Here is a 12,741-nt window from a genome sequence, read left to right as displayed (position 1 = left end):
TTCAGGAACATGTTCGTGCTACCTGAAATGCTAAGTTGTGAAATGATACCTACATGTAATAAGTGATTCATTTGTCCCTCTGACAAACAGGTGATCCTTGCTTACCTCTAACAATTAGTGAGATCTTGAGGCAACCAAAAGAGAGGACTAGCTAGCCTGTGATTTTACTATTTTATCCAGATTCATTCTGCTAACTACTAAGCTATCATCTAACATGGTGATTTATTGATATACTCCATGTTTTCCTTTCCATTGATAGTGAATGGAATTGATTAGGAAATATCCTATTTTTTGTTGGTCAGCTCGAGTATTAATATTTTAGATTGTTCCCATTGTTATGTCATATATGCTAGCCTCCTATCCTGCATATCATATTTCATATAGGGGGTCAACCTTAAAAAAGGTATGATGTCACAAAACCATGTTAATTGAGTTGGCGAGATACACTAGTAGAAAACAAAGCTTTGGTCCACGTGAGTAAAGAGCTTTAAACCAGGTTCTGTTATGAACCGGGACCAATGGATGCATCAGTCTCGGTTCATGAGCCCAGGGCGCCGGCCGGGCCAGGGTCCCGGTTCGTCTGACCCCTTTGGTCCCAGTACCAGTTCCAGGGTCCCGAAACCAATGGTCCTCGCTCCTGGCGCAGCACCTTTAGTCTCGGTTCGTGTCTAGAACCCGGACAAAAGGTGAATCTTCTGTCCCTTTTCAATTTGAGGGTCATTTATGTCAAAATAATCAATAAATGCATGAAAAATAAATAACAAATGAAGTAAGAAAGGGTTGAAAATGAATGATGTGGCTTTGAATGGTGCATGTTGAACGCACAAAAAGTCTGGAGTTGAAATAAGTTCAAAAAAAAGAGATCCCTTTGTAACAAATGAGTTTTCGTCCGAAACCGTGATACTTCGAAAGAGATTGTCCATTTTGTACACGAAGTACGTCCAGTTTTTGTTGTAACCCTCTGAACTTTTTAGCACATGCTATGTGGATGAAATGATGACACCATGCCAAGTTTCAACGTTTTCAGAGTTTATTTGTAGTGCTTTTTAATTTCAGGGTCATTTAACTTAAATAATCAGTAAATGCATGAAAAAAAATGACCCCAGGGCGCCGGCCGGGCCAGGGTCCCGGTTCGTCTGACCCCTTTGGTCCCAGTATCAGTTCCAGGGTCCCGAAACCAATGGTCCTCGCTCCTGGCGCAGCACCTTTAGTCTCGGTTCGTGTCTAGAACCCGGACAAAAGGTGAATCTTCTGTCCCTTTTCAATTTGAGGGTCATTTATGTCAAAATAATCAATAAATGCATGAAAAATAAATAACAAATGAAGTAAGAAAGGGTTGAAAATGAATGATGTGGCTTTGAATGGTGCATGTTGAACGCACAAAAAGTCTGGAGTTGAAATAAGTTCAAAAAAAAGAGATCCCTTTGTAACAAATGAGTTTTCGTCCGAAACCGTGATACTTCGAAAGAGATTGTCCATTTTGTACACGAAGTACGTCCAGTTTTTGTTGTAACCCTCTGAACTTTTTAGCACATGCTATGTGGATGAAATGATGACACCATGCCAAGTTTCAACGTTTTCAGAGTTTATTTGTAGTGCTTTTTAATTTCAGGGTCATTTAACTTAAATAATCAGTAAATGCATGAAAAAAAATGAAGTCAGAAAGGTTGAAAATTGATGATGTGGCTTTCAATGGTGCATGTTGAATGCGCAAAATGTCTGAAATTGAAATAAGTTCAAAAAATGAAATCCCTTTATAACCATTGAGTTTTCTTCCGAACTGAACTTGCTTGGTTGTTTATTTAGCAAAATTGTGGTTGCTTGTTTGTTTAGCATCGAACCACATCAAAATTGTCACTTTTCATTGATCTTCTACCTTTTCATTTATTTTAGGTCAACGGGAATGCAGAGTCGTTCGTACCATGCAAGGCTAAAGTGTCTTCAAATATTTATGAATGCTGTTTTGGTTTGTAATATTTATGAAGTACACACACTGGTGATTGGATTAGATATCTCGTTTTGTTTTCCAGCTGAAGTGTCTTGAAATATTTATGAATATTGCACTGCTGGTGGGCGGATGTATTACTCAGTAGCTATATAACTAACATATGTACGTAGTGTTGGATCAACTAGACATATGTATGTGCTCGATCTGTGCTGCACCTTTGTGAATTTTGTTGAGTGGATTATCACAAGGTGAAAATTAACCTATCAATGTGATCAAACATTTATGAATGATCCGGTTTTCTTGCTGAATTGATCTATGTAAGCAACATGTAATTTTGATTTGATTTTGCGAGTGGGATTAGAAAGGCATGCGTGCTTGTGGATCAGTTTGGCTGGTGGATAGAAATTGTGGCAATCTGACTGTCTGTAGACAAATACCAGCAGGCCAACTGCCGGTAGGATATTTTTGGCAGTCTAACTGTCGGTAGATAGATCGTGGCAAAGAAACTTTCGGTAGAGATATTGTGGCAAAGAAACTGCCGGCGTAGGATAAGTGGCGACAAAGAATTTTCCTAGGGAAGGAAGTCTACCGCTAAAGAATTATCTGCCGGCAAACATATTTCCCGTCAGGTTTATAGCGTGCAGCTTCACCTGCCAGCAAAAAACTTGTGCCGGCAGGCTTGTTGCCTCCTTAAGATCCTTATGCCGGCAGATTTTATGCCTCCATGCTTGGTTCATCGTGCAGTGAACGGCAACCTGCGAATTGACCGCGTCCATGTGGACTGCACGGTCCGGACGTGTTCTGTCATCCGATACGGGTTTGTATTGATTCGCATGACGGTACAGTCCGAACGTAAATTCTCCAACAAATCAGAGACAAACGTGAGCTTTGTAGGCATCCGAACAGCCAGACCCGGCCCAGAGGAGGGCAGGGGGTAGCCGCCTCGGGCCCCTGAAAACGAGGAGCCCTAGATTTGTACTTTGCCCTGTTAATACGATTGTGTTCTAGTTAACGAAAAACTGGTAATTGAGCCTATGTTACGTCACGCTGGTCAGGTTTGGGAGAGATTGATTTAGAGTAGGGGCGGCCTGAGCGGCGCATCGTGAGGGCGTTGTTTCGTCAATTTACATGAAGCACGATTACCATCACCTGTAGGCTGTTCACATCCTATTTTTAAGCCTGAACTCCTGGAAATCTAATCGTCTGCATACTGCGGCGGCTGCCAGGCAGCAGATGCGAGATAATCACGCTCACCATGGCACTATCGATGTCGTATCTCCAGCCCACGCCTTCCGTCGACGATTGTAAAGAAGGCATCCTATTTCTTAACGATTTTTCCCTAATTTATGCACTAGCTCTTATGCTTGTCAGGGTGAAGGCTTTCTCGGCCGTAGTGACCAACCGTGAAAGCGATGGTCTCCTTCATCCGGCCTCATTTGGCACGGGGGAATTCAAGATGTTTCAGAGAAAAATCTCCGGGAGGGTCAGAAACCCCACAGAACCTCGGACGCCCATTTGGTAAGAGGGGTTTGCTTAGTCGAATCCCCTCCGTTTCCCTTCAATCCCTTTCTATCCATGTGTTTTAGAAATCAGGACCCTCCTGGAGAGACTGATGGAAGCAAAGCCCCGAGGATTTGAGAGGATTGGGTGAAAGAAAGGGGTTCATCAAATCCCCTCCTCCCCAAACCTCCCCAATCCACTTCTACCAAACAAAGCCTCATGGTCTTCAATCCACGAAACCAGTCGTGGAAACCAGTTTGAAGGGTTGTACAAGGATAAGTGATATTGGTACATCGCCGGACTGCCTCATCCAGGTATGTATATGATGTAAACTCTTGATCCAAGGAAAGTTTTGTGCTTTCAGCTTTCTGCATCTTGGCTGAGTAAAACTATTGATGAGCATGCACTTGCAATGTTAAATTATATTCACTTTTTTTCATGCTAAAAAAACATCAATGAAATGTCAAGACACAGCCCAATATATGACTAAGTGGGTGATTAGGATTAATTAGGACTAGTTGGCGCACCTGCAATAAAACAAGAATAACATGACCATGCTAATAAGAAAATGGGTGCACATGAAGTAATTGAATGGTAGTGACCGAAAGAATATATTCTTCTATTGGAAAGGATTATTATTCCTACTATATGTTTTTTTTTTGGAAAAACGATTATCATTCCTACTACATCTTTTCCTTTGGAGAAAACATTTAGGGGGAAAACCTATTATGTGTGTGTGTTGGGGGGGGGGGGGGGAGGGTTATCATTTCTTAGTATGTTGTACAAGCAAAAAAAATGAGGTGGCACAAAGTTTATACCGAAAGTACTTCTCCGAAATTAAAGGGCCCCAAGCTCTGGTTTCGCCCCGGACCCCTTAAATCTCACGACCGGTCCTGCGGACAGCACCCAAGCCCGCGTCTCACCACCCAGACCCACCCCCAACACCTCCTCCCTTGCCCGTGTGCTTCCTTCTCGGCGCCAGCTGCCCGCATTTATGACGCTGTAGAGCGTACCGTAAATACCTGATCAACTATTGTTTTGTTCACATGGCAACTAGTAATTTTTCTATACATATATTGTTTTTCTTGTGTTTTAGGTATATGTTATGTATGAAATCCTAGAGATGTGTGGTACGTAGTTATATATATATTTAAAAAAATAGCATGTCAAATTCTTCTTTGTTTGTCTGTAAAAAAAATTGAGATATACAATACCTGATCATTTTTTGTGTGAAATAATACCTGATCAATTTGAACATGAAGGCATTTTTATTATGTACATTATGGCTTTTTGTGTGTAGTTCAACTATTTTAAATTAGGTCCAAATACCAGTTTGTAAAGTTTGATAGTACGTCATAGGAAAACTGGCTTCTTCTAGTGACAACTTTTGCCATTGCCATGGAGTCGGGAGGGGTTTCCTTGGAGGGATTTTGTCGATCGACCGGATTCATTTGCTCGATCCTCCATCCCTTGGGGAACATCGTTCGCTCCCCAGCTGGTGTGTGACAAATATTGGCGTCCTACTCAAAAGAACTCAATTTCATTGTCTGACTTTACCACGAGCTGAATTTACTCATTGTCCATCGGTATATGTTCATATATTCTAAACAAAACTTAGTTTCATCTTCCTAAAAATCAACCAAAACTGCTTCTCCTACGACTGAACCCCAATATCTGACTCTCTGTTGCGTTGACTATCTGTGGAAGATTTGGGACTCTAGGAATGCAACCGTATTCAGGTCTGAAGATATGCCTGCTAGAATCACCTTGAGGAACATTATTGCTGATTTCGCCCTTCGTATTTTTCGTTTTAAAAATCTGGAGCTTAAAGACCATGCTAGGCATTGGCTAAGCTTTTTGTCATCTAGCATTCCATCTGTATGACTCGTTGATGTAATCCTTCACATGTACCTTCTTTGAGTGGTAATATATACAGGTGGGGAAATTCTCCCCCGGTGACCGTTCAAAAAAAATGCAACCATGCATTGACATCAATGTCCAAACATGTAGGTATCCAGCTTTATTCGAGTTTAGGTAGGTACGTATAACACGAGACGGTATTATTACTGTGTGTATTACATACTCTAATGTGCATGCAACTAGTACTACTCTAATAGGCTTTAGCGTTTTGGAATTTTTTGATTTTCATAAGATGCCTAATGCATCGAGACGGAGGAAGTATGTCGATAGATCCTTGCATTGTTCTGGGAGATGGGGTCTGCGCATGGATGTAATCAGGGTTGGCCACCTGCCGGTGGTCTACATCCGTAAATTGTGTGGCAGCCACGGTCGGTGTAGGGTTTACGGTTTACCAGGCGGCGACGGAAAAACAGGGTGGTTTGGATCGTCGATACCGGTGCCTGGACGGGAAACCATGGACGTATGTCATTCAGCAGATTATCGTAACTAGTAAATTAATTCGAGAAATGACAACGAAATGAAGGAACACATTTTGAAGGGAGAACTAGTTAAGTATTGTCCACTCACCTATTACAGTGGCTACGAGCAAATTCCTCAGCATGCACATAGCCGCCGCCTCCTTCCGTAACCCTAGCAGCCCCCGCCTCCTCCCATAACCCTAGCCGCCGCCGCCTGTCGCCCCCCCTCGCGTAACCTCCTCCCGTCGCCCCCGTGGGCGACCAGGGGTAACCCTAGCCGCCGTCGTCGGTCCTTCATCACTCCTCCTTCAACCTCGCCGCCGTCAGCAGCGCCGTCGGACGAAGCCTGGCCGGCAGGGGCGGCGGCGAGGATCCTGTCCCCTTCAGGCGACATGGCTGGCGCGGGACAGCCGATCGTGAGGAGGCAGCGGACTAGCGTGCGGTGCGGCGGCGCTGCATGTGGATCCTAGCGGCGGCGTGCGGAGCGCGTCGACAACCGAGGTCTGTTCTTGCGGCGCGGTTTGACGGCTGCGAGAGGGGCAAGACATGGTGGTCGCGTGCGTCGTCGAGTTCGGGTCACATCCTTCTGGATCCGACGCCCGGACGCCGTCGGCCAGCGTAGGGTGGTGGTACTCGTCACTGTTCAGATTGAATCTTCATTGATCCAGATACCCGCAATGTGCTTCTCTCCTGCGGTTTCCTGGCGTTGTCGACGTGGCCGCGGATGAAGCTGGTGGAGGAGATTCAGATAGGGGGAAACCCAGGCCACACCGACGACGATGCTCAAGGGCGTCGTTTTTCTTCATGAAGACGTCGGTCTACGTCTACTCCTCCACTTCCTGCCTCACTGCCTCTCGGGTGAATACCCTAACTCCGGTGGGCGGTGGCGGCGTCCTTGACGTCGTGACCTTCCTGAAGGCGTCGCCTTAAGGGCTGAGTGGTGGTGGGCACTATGTGGGTCCTGTATAGTTGCTGGTGGTGGGCATTGCTTCGGGGGAAACCCTAAGATTTGACTTTCCAGATCAGACGATGACGGTACTGTGGTGCCGTTTCTCTCTTGGGAGCATCGTTTATGGAGCAGCGCTGGATGACACAGGCAGGAGATGGAGAGGCTTCGTCTGGCCCGAAGATTTGGTGGAACTATCAAGTCATGCCTGGCCGACAGGTGCTACACTGAGTCATGCCTGGTTGGTAGGTGCTACGCACGACAGTTCTTCCAGAATCTTCGTGTCTGGACGAATGAGCGCAGGGCGGTGGCGCTGTTTGGCGCCGTGGTGGCGTCGATCATCTTGCACGGAGCTTTCTGTCGAGATGTCAAGTCATGCCTGGCTGACAGATCCTACGTTGTGTCATGCCTGGTCGGCAGGTGTTACGCACGACAGATCTTCCAAAATCTTCACGTCTGGATTGACGAGCCGTGGTGGCGTCGACGGATGGACGGACTGGCAAGGATGATACAGATCTCTCTCCTGAAGATGGGTTAGCGACCTGATGATGATGGCGACATCTAAAACGTATGCATGTGGTGTACGCTTTAGGTCTGCTGCACCGGTTATGGGTTTCGATACGTTACGTGGATATACCGGTGACGGCATCGATTTTAGATATGGGGAGTGAGAGCACTTCACATTATCGAGTTTTATAAGTGTGAGTGATGGCTTCGGATGGTTTGATGTATGTTCTTGTTAGACCTATGTTAAATAATTAATGAAAATGATCTTATGCATCGATTGATGAGAGGTCGGGGGTTAGAACATCCTTTTCCAAAAAAAACCCTTTTAGAGTGGCGTCCGGGCGGCGGCTCCAAGGCAGACGGAGCTGTTGACGATGACCGCCGCGTCCTTATGGTTCGAGCCTGCTAGCTAATGATTCAAGCGAGGCGTTGAGAGAGCTAGGCAGCTAGCTGCGTACGCGCGTCCTGCTGTGATGCTTGCTATACTAGTTGAAGAAGGCCCGTGTGTATTTATAGTCCATCATCCGTCTGTCCGAGAGAGAGATCATCATACCAAGCAGCATATTTTGTTACCACCAAATTTCTAACCAAGCAGCATATTTTGTTACCACCAAATTTCTACGTTTAGTCAAGGCCGGTGAGTGATGGCCGTTGCACGACGACCGACGAGACAGACCTGCAGATGCACTCGATCAACGACTCGACCACCCCAAGCGACGAGCTAGGCTTCTGTGTTTCTAGCCCCACGTCGCTCTTATTTGTCCTCCTTCTCTTTTCTTAGGGCGTCTCTAGCCAATCCTTTATAACAGATTTAGAGAAATATGATTTTACGTTTTCTCATCTAAACTGTATCTAAGACGAGTAAACTTATCTTTCATGATCGTCACGACTCCTAAATATATTCGGTTGCACACCCATGAAGTAAAAAAAAAACCTCCCCACCATCCGTCCAAAAAAGCACTAGTACCTTTTTCATGCATACGCTACGTCTGCGTCACGTCGGCCCTCCGAAGTCCGAATCACCCATCACTCAGCGCGAGGGGACATACAACTTCAACTCGAGGCAGGCTCGTGACGCGACGGATGAGCTACAGCAAATCACGATGCCAACAGCTGGCCCTCCGTCGTCCCCACCAATTCATTTATCGATAGGGTTGTCTAGCTAGGTCATCAGTGTCACTCGCTAATGTGCGCCAATCACGACTTGTCTTTGGTCGTGGACCGACGACAACACCGATCGAGCGAAGGGGAGCGATCATTATTTTATAAGCACGATGGAGTAGGATTCAACCGTTGTCGTTGCGGGATGCGCTGCCACAACCGAGCCATCTGGCCACGGTCGGGTGCCATGAACGGTATGCGCGTCACCCTTTTTCATTGAATGACACATATATAGAGAAATAAAAGGTTTATATCCTTTTAGAGGTCGTCGACATCACACACACAGAAAAAAGGTTTGAGAGACACGGTCAACCGCCGGGCCTCACGCGTCAGAGCAAGTACAACTATAAGAAATAAACTAATAATTTTTTTGTTTAGTTAGAGGAAAGAGAAGAGGAGAGAGAATGTAAGCGGACTCTTAGCTAAGAGTCAGCTGTAGCACGTGCTCCTAGGCATTTTGTGAGTATAAAAGGTGGACCATATAATGAAGAAGTAGTATATTTTTGCAATGAACTATTATACATGTTGGCTATAAGATGGATTATAGATAACATGGCAATGACTTATAACCAGCAGCTGGCTATACTATTATATTTGTTCTCATGCGTCTGGTTTAACAGTGTGTACAAATTAAACCACCAACACACAACTCGTTGTCATCGTCGTCCATGCAGAAACCGGTACCGAGGCCTCCGCATGTTCCTACTCCACCCTGCACATCCACCAAACCATCGGGTGAGTGTTCTCTGTTCTGTTGCATAACGTTCGGATAAATTAATGTCTACCTGCCCAACCCCGAGGAAATGGTCGTCGTCGCTTGGGGTGGACACGCTCGGAGCCGGTCTGATCCCTGATCAAGCTATCATTTGGGTCGACCGCCGGTGGACCGGACAGGGCTGAGCAATGCCGATGCGCTCCTCTTTTCAGGAACCGGAGTACCGGACACAGTGCGATGCTAGATGATTTTTGCACAATGAGATGCAAATGATATTGGAAATTATATATGGTTTGGTCATAGTTAGCGCATGTGATAATGGGTTAAACCCTGGAATTTGAAGGGGGGACAGATTTCTTACCACAATAACCTGCAACACTTTTTGGGTTCGTTTTTTCATTGTTTATGTATAGTGAATACATAAATAGCAACATTTTCGGGGCTGTAGACCACTTTAAACAAAATTGATATTTTTTACTTCTTGGGCTCCATATATTCAATGTGATTTCAGTTTAGTCTAGCCATGTTCCTATTTTTCATGAATAGTCGTTGGCACCGAGCGATTCAGCTTGGCAAGCTATCAACAGAAAAATGCAATCAATGAATAGTCGTTGGCTATTTTCTTGACATTTCATGTAAAGAGTGCATAGACTTAGATTATCTGGCCTTGATTTTAGTGGTAAAGTTTGTGATTTTGTTTGAAAGAATTTTACAATAATTATAACGATTTTAGTGATAAAGTTTTAAGCGCGTGTGCCGCAGCAAGGGGCCTTTTCACGTTGCATGCTTCAACAACATCATGGGATCGGAAAGTAGACAATTAAATGGGTCGGGTGCTAACTTTGTACAATAAAAAACAATAGTACAATTATATGCCTTTACACCGCATTTGGAATTTTTTTAGACCCGTATTTATAGACCCTTCGTTTGGTCAGGAGAACGAGATGTGCATTCAAGCAGCACATTTTGGTACCATATCAAACTTCTTCTACAGTTAGTCTAGGCTGCTGATCAGATCAGTGGTGGTCGTGCACGACCACAGTCCACAGGGAAAGAGCGACGTGCACTCCATGGACGACGACCGGCGAGAGTCTCCGTCCCGTCCTCGTCTTGCATGCCACGAAGCAGGAGAAGATTCTCTTCGCCATTTTTCTCCGATAGTCAACAAGCAGGTCCGACGTCGCTCTTTGTCTGTTCGGCCCTTTGCTTACACTTATCTGTAAACTACACGTAAATTAGTAGAGCTCTAATAGGAAAAGGCTTCGTCGTTAATCAACATGTGCTTAAACTACTGCACTAACGTTCTCTAAAACGAAACACTATCGATTCGCATGACAGGTGATTTCTTTCACAAACCGGAGACAAACATGAGCTTTGTGGCCATCCGAACGGCACCCAAGCCCTCATCTAACCTCCCAGATCCACCCCAACACCTCCGCAAATATATCGTTGTAGAGCGCGACGTAAATATTGAATCAACTATTGTTTTGTTCACGTGGCAACTTGTAATTTTGCTATATATATATATATATATATATATATATATATATATATATATATATATATATATATATATATATATATATATTGTTTTTTTGTGTTTTAGCTGTACGTTATGTATGAATCCTAGAGATGTGGTAGTTTATATCTTTTTAAAAAATTAGCATGCCAAATTATTGGTTGTTTGTTTGTAAAAAAAAATTTGGGATGTACAATACCAGATCAATTTGAACATGAAGGCATTTTTATTATGTACATCACGGCTTTTTTTGTGTCTGGTTTAACTATTTTATTTAAATTAGGTCCAAATACCACTTTGTAAAGTTTGGTAGTGTGTCATAGTAAAACTGGCTTTTTTCCCCCAACTGTTGGATCAGAGACGTACTTCTACTAGCGATAACTTTTTCCATTGCCATGGAGTGGGGAGGGGTTCGCTGGGACGGATTTTGTCGAGCGATCGATTTTGTTAGCTCGATCCTCCATCCCTTGGGGAACATCGTTTGCCCTGAGTAACTCCCCAGCTGGTGCGTGACAAATATTGGCGTCCTACTCAAAAGAACTCAATTTCATTACCTGACTTAACCGCGAGTTGAATTTACTCATTGTCCATCGATATATATATGTTCATAAATTCTAAACAAAACTTAGTCTCATCTTCCTAAAAATTGACCATCCATTCACATCAATTTCCAGACATGCAAGAATCCAGTTTTATTCGACTTTAACTATGTACTTACAACACGAGACGGTATTATTACTGTGTGTAAGGTGATGCGTGACAGTACAGTAACTTGTGCTCAAAAGTAGGACGAGAGGCATGCGTGCAGCTAGGCCGCCATTTCCGAGTTACATATGTCGGTTCATGCGCACGGGTGTAATCAGGGTTTGCCACCTGCGGGTGGTCCACCACGACATTCGTAATATGTGCGGCACGGCCGGCCGGTGTATGGTCCACCACGCGGCGACGGGAAATCAGGGCGGCTAGGGTTGAGAGCACCAGAGCCTGAACGGGAAACCATGAACGTAAGTTATTCAGCATGAGCTTTGAAGGGAGTTAGTTAAACACTGTCGACTGACCTACGACGGCTCCAAGGCAGACGGAGCTGTTGATGATGACCGCCGCGACGACGACCAAGAGAGCGATCTGCAAGAGCACCCTGCTGGGACGACTGCCGGTAGACGCCATGATGATGATTTGAGGCTGCTAGTTTATAGTTCGAGCGAGGCTTTGAGAGGTAGCTAGGCAGCTAGCTTGTGTACGTGATGTTGTGATGCTTGCTGGTGGAAGAAGGCCCGCACGTATTTATAGATTGTCCGTCTGGCCGTGAGGTGAGAGAGAGAGATGTCATCATATCGAGCAGCATGTTTTGGTACCACCGAATTTCTACGTTTAGTCAAGGCCGATGAGTGATGGCCGTTGCACGATGACCGACGTGAGAGACCCGACGATTAGTCACTACGGCCGCGGAGGAAGAGACAGATTCGCCTATTCATTTTTCTTCGGTTAGTCAACAAGCTAGGCTTTCGTGTAAGGGCAGTGCTATGCGTCGGGGCCGAATCTTTCTGCTGGCCGCACGCGGGCCGTCCGATGCATCGGCTGTACGCGGGTTGCATCATCAGGTCTGTTCATGTAAAAAAAATGACGATGCAACATATTTTGACTACGATGCAGCTAATTTTAACATGGATGCAGCAAAAATATGGTTGTAGCAAAAAATATTAACATGGTCATAGCAAAAGAAAAACACTGATGATGCATGGTAGTAAAACAAAATGTGGGTTGTAGCAAAAATTATCCGGTGAACTCGGTTTGCAACTCTGACGAACGTGTATGCAACTTTTTTAGTGAACGGTTGCAATAAAAAATGATACCGATTGTAGTAAAAATTAACACGGTTGTAGCAAAAAATCTGAAAACTCGGGTTGCAACTAAACTTGGATGCAGCTTTTTTAGTGAACAAAATGTAGCAACAATCACCAACGTTTACAACAAAAATCATGTCGGTAGTAGAAAAAAAAAACAGTTGCAACAAAAATGACGCCTCGTAGCATAAACGGAAAGGAGGGTCCACACGCGGGATCGCAC

At 44.7% G+C, this 12,741-nt stretch overlaps 1 protein-coding gene across 1 annotated transcript; it reads right to left on the bottom strand.

Annotated features, from left to right (window-relative positions):
• Nucleotides 1–11,341: 11,341 nt before the first annotated feature.
• Nucleotides 11,342–11,932, bottom strand: LOC123396852 (protein WIR1A-like). Its single transcript, XM_045091650.1, has 2 exons — nt 11,733–11,932; nt 11,342–11,658 (listed from the first exon to the last, which is right to left on the bottom strand). The coding sequence occupies exons 1-2, from the start codon at nt 11,839–11,841 to the stop codon at nt 11,534–11,536; spliced, it is 234 nt and encodes a 77-aa protein (XP_044947585.1). The 5' UTR covers nt 11,842–11,932; the 3' UTR covers nt 11,342–11,533.
• Nucleotides 11,933–12,741: the final 809 nt, after the last annotated feature.

This window comes from Hordeum vulgare, chromosome 5H (genome assembly GCF_904849725.1).
Source record: "Hordeum vulgare subsp. vulgare chromosome 5H, MorexV3_pseudomolecules_assembly, whole genome shotgun sequence".
Lineage (NCBI taxonomy): Eukaryota > Viridiplantae > Streptophyta > Magnoliopsida > Poales > Poaceae > Hordeum > Hordeum vulgare.
This window is presented reverse-complemented; position numbering and strand designations above follow the sequence as displayed.

Coding starts and splice junctions, on each gene's coding strand:
- LOC123396852 (XM_045091650.1), bottom strand. CDS start 11,841: ATGGCGTCTACCGGCAGTCGTCCCAGCAGGGTGCTCTTGCAGATCGCT. Junction 11,659..11,732: donor CTGCCTTGGAGCCGTCGTAG/GTCAGTCGACAG, acceptor TTTCCCGTTCAG/GCTCTGGTGCTCTCAACCCT.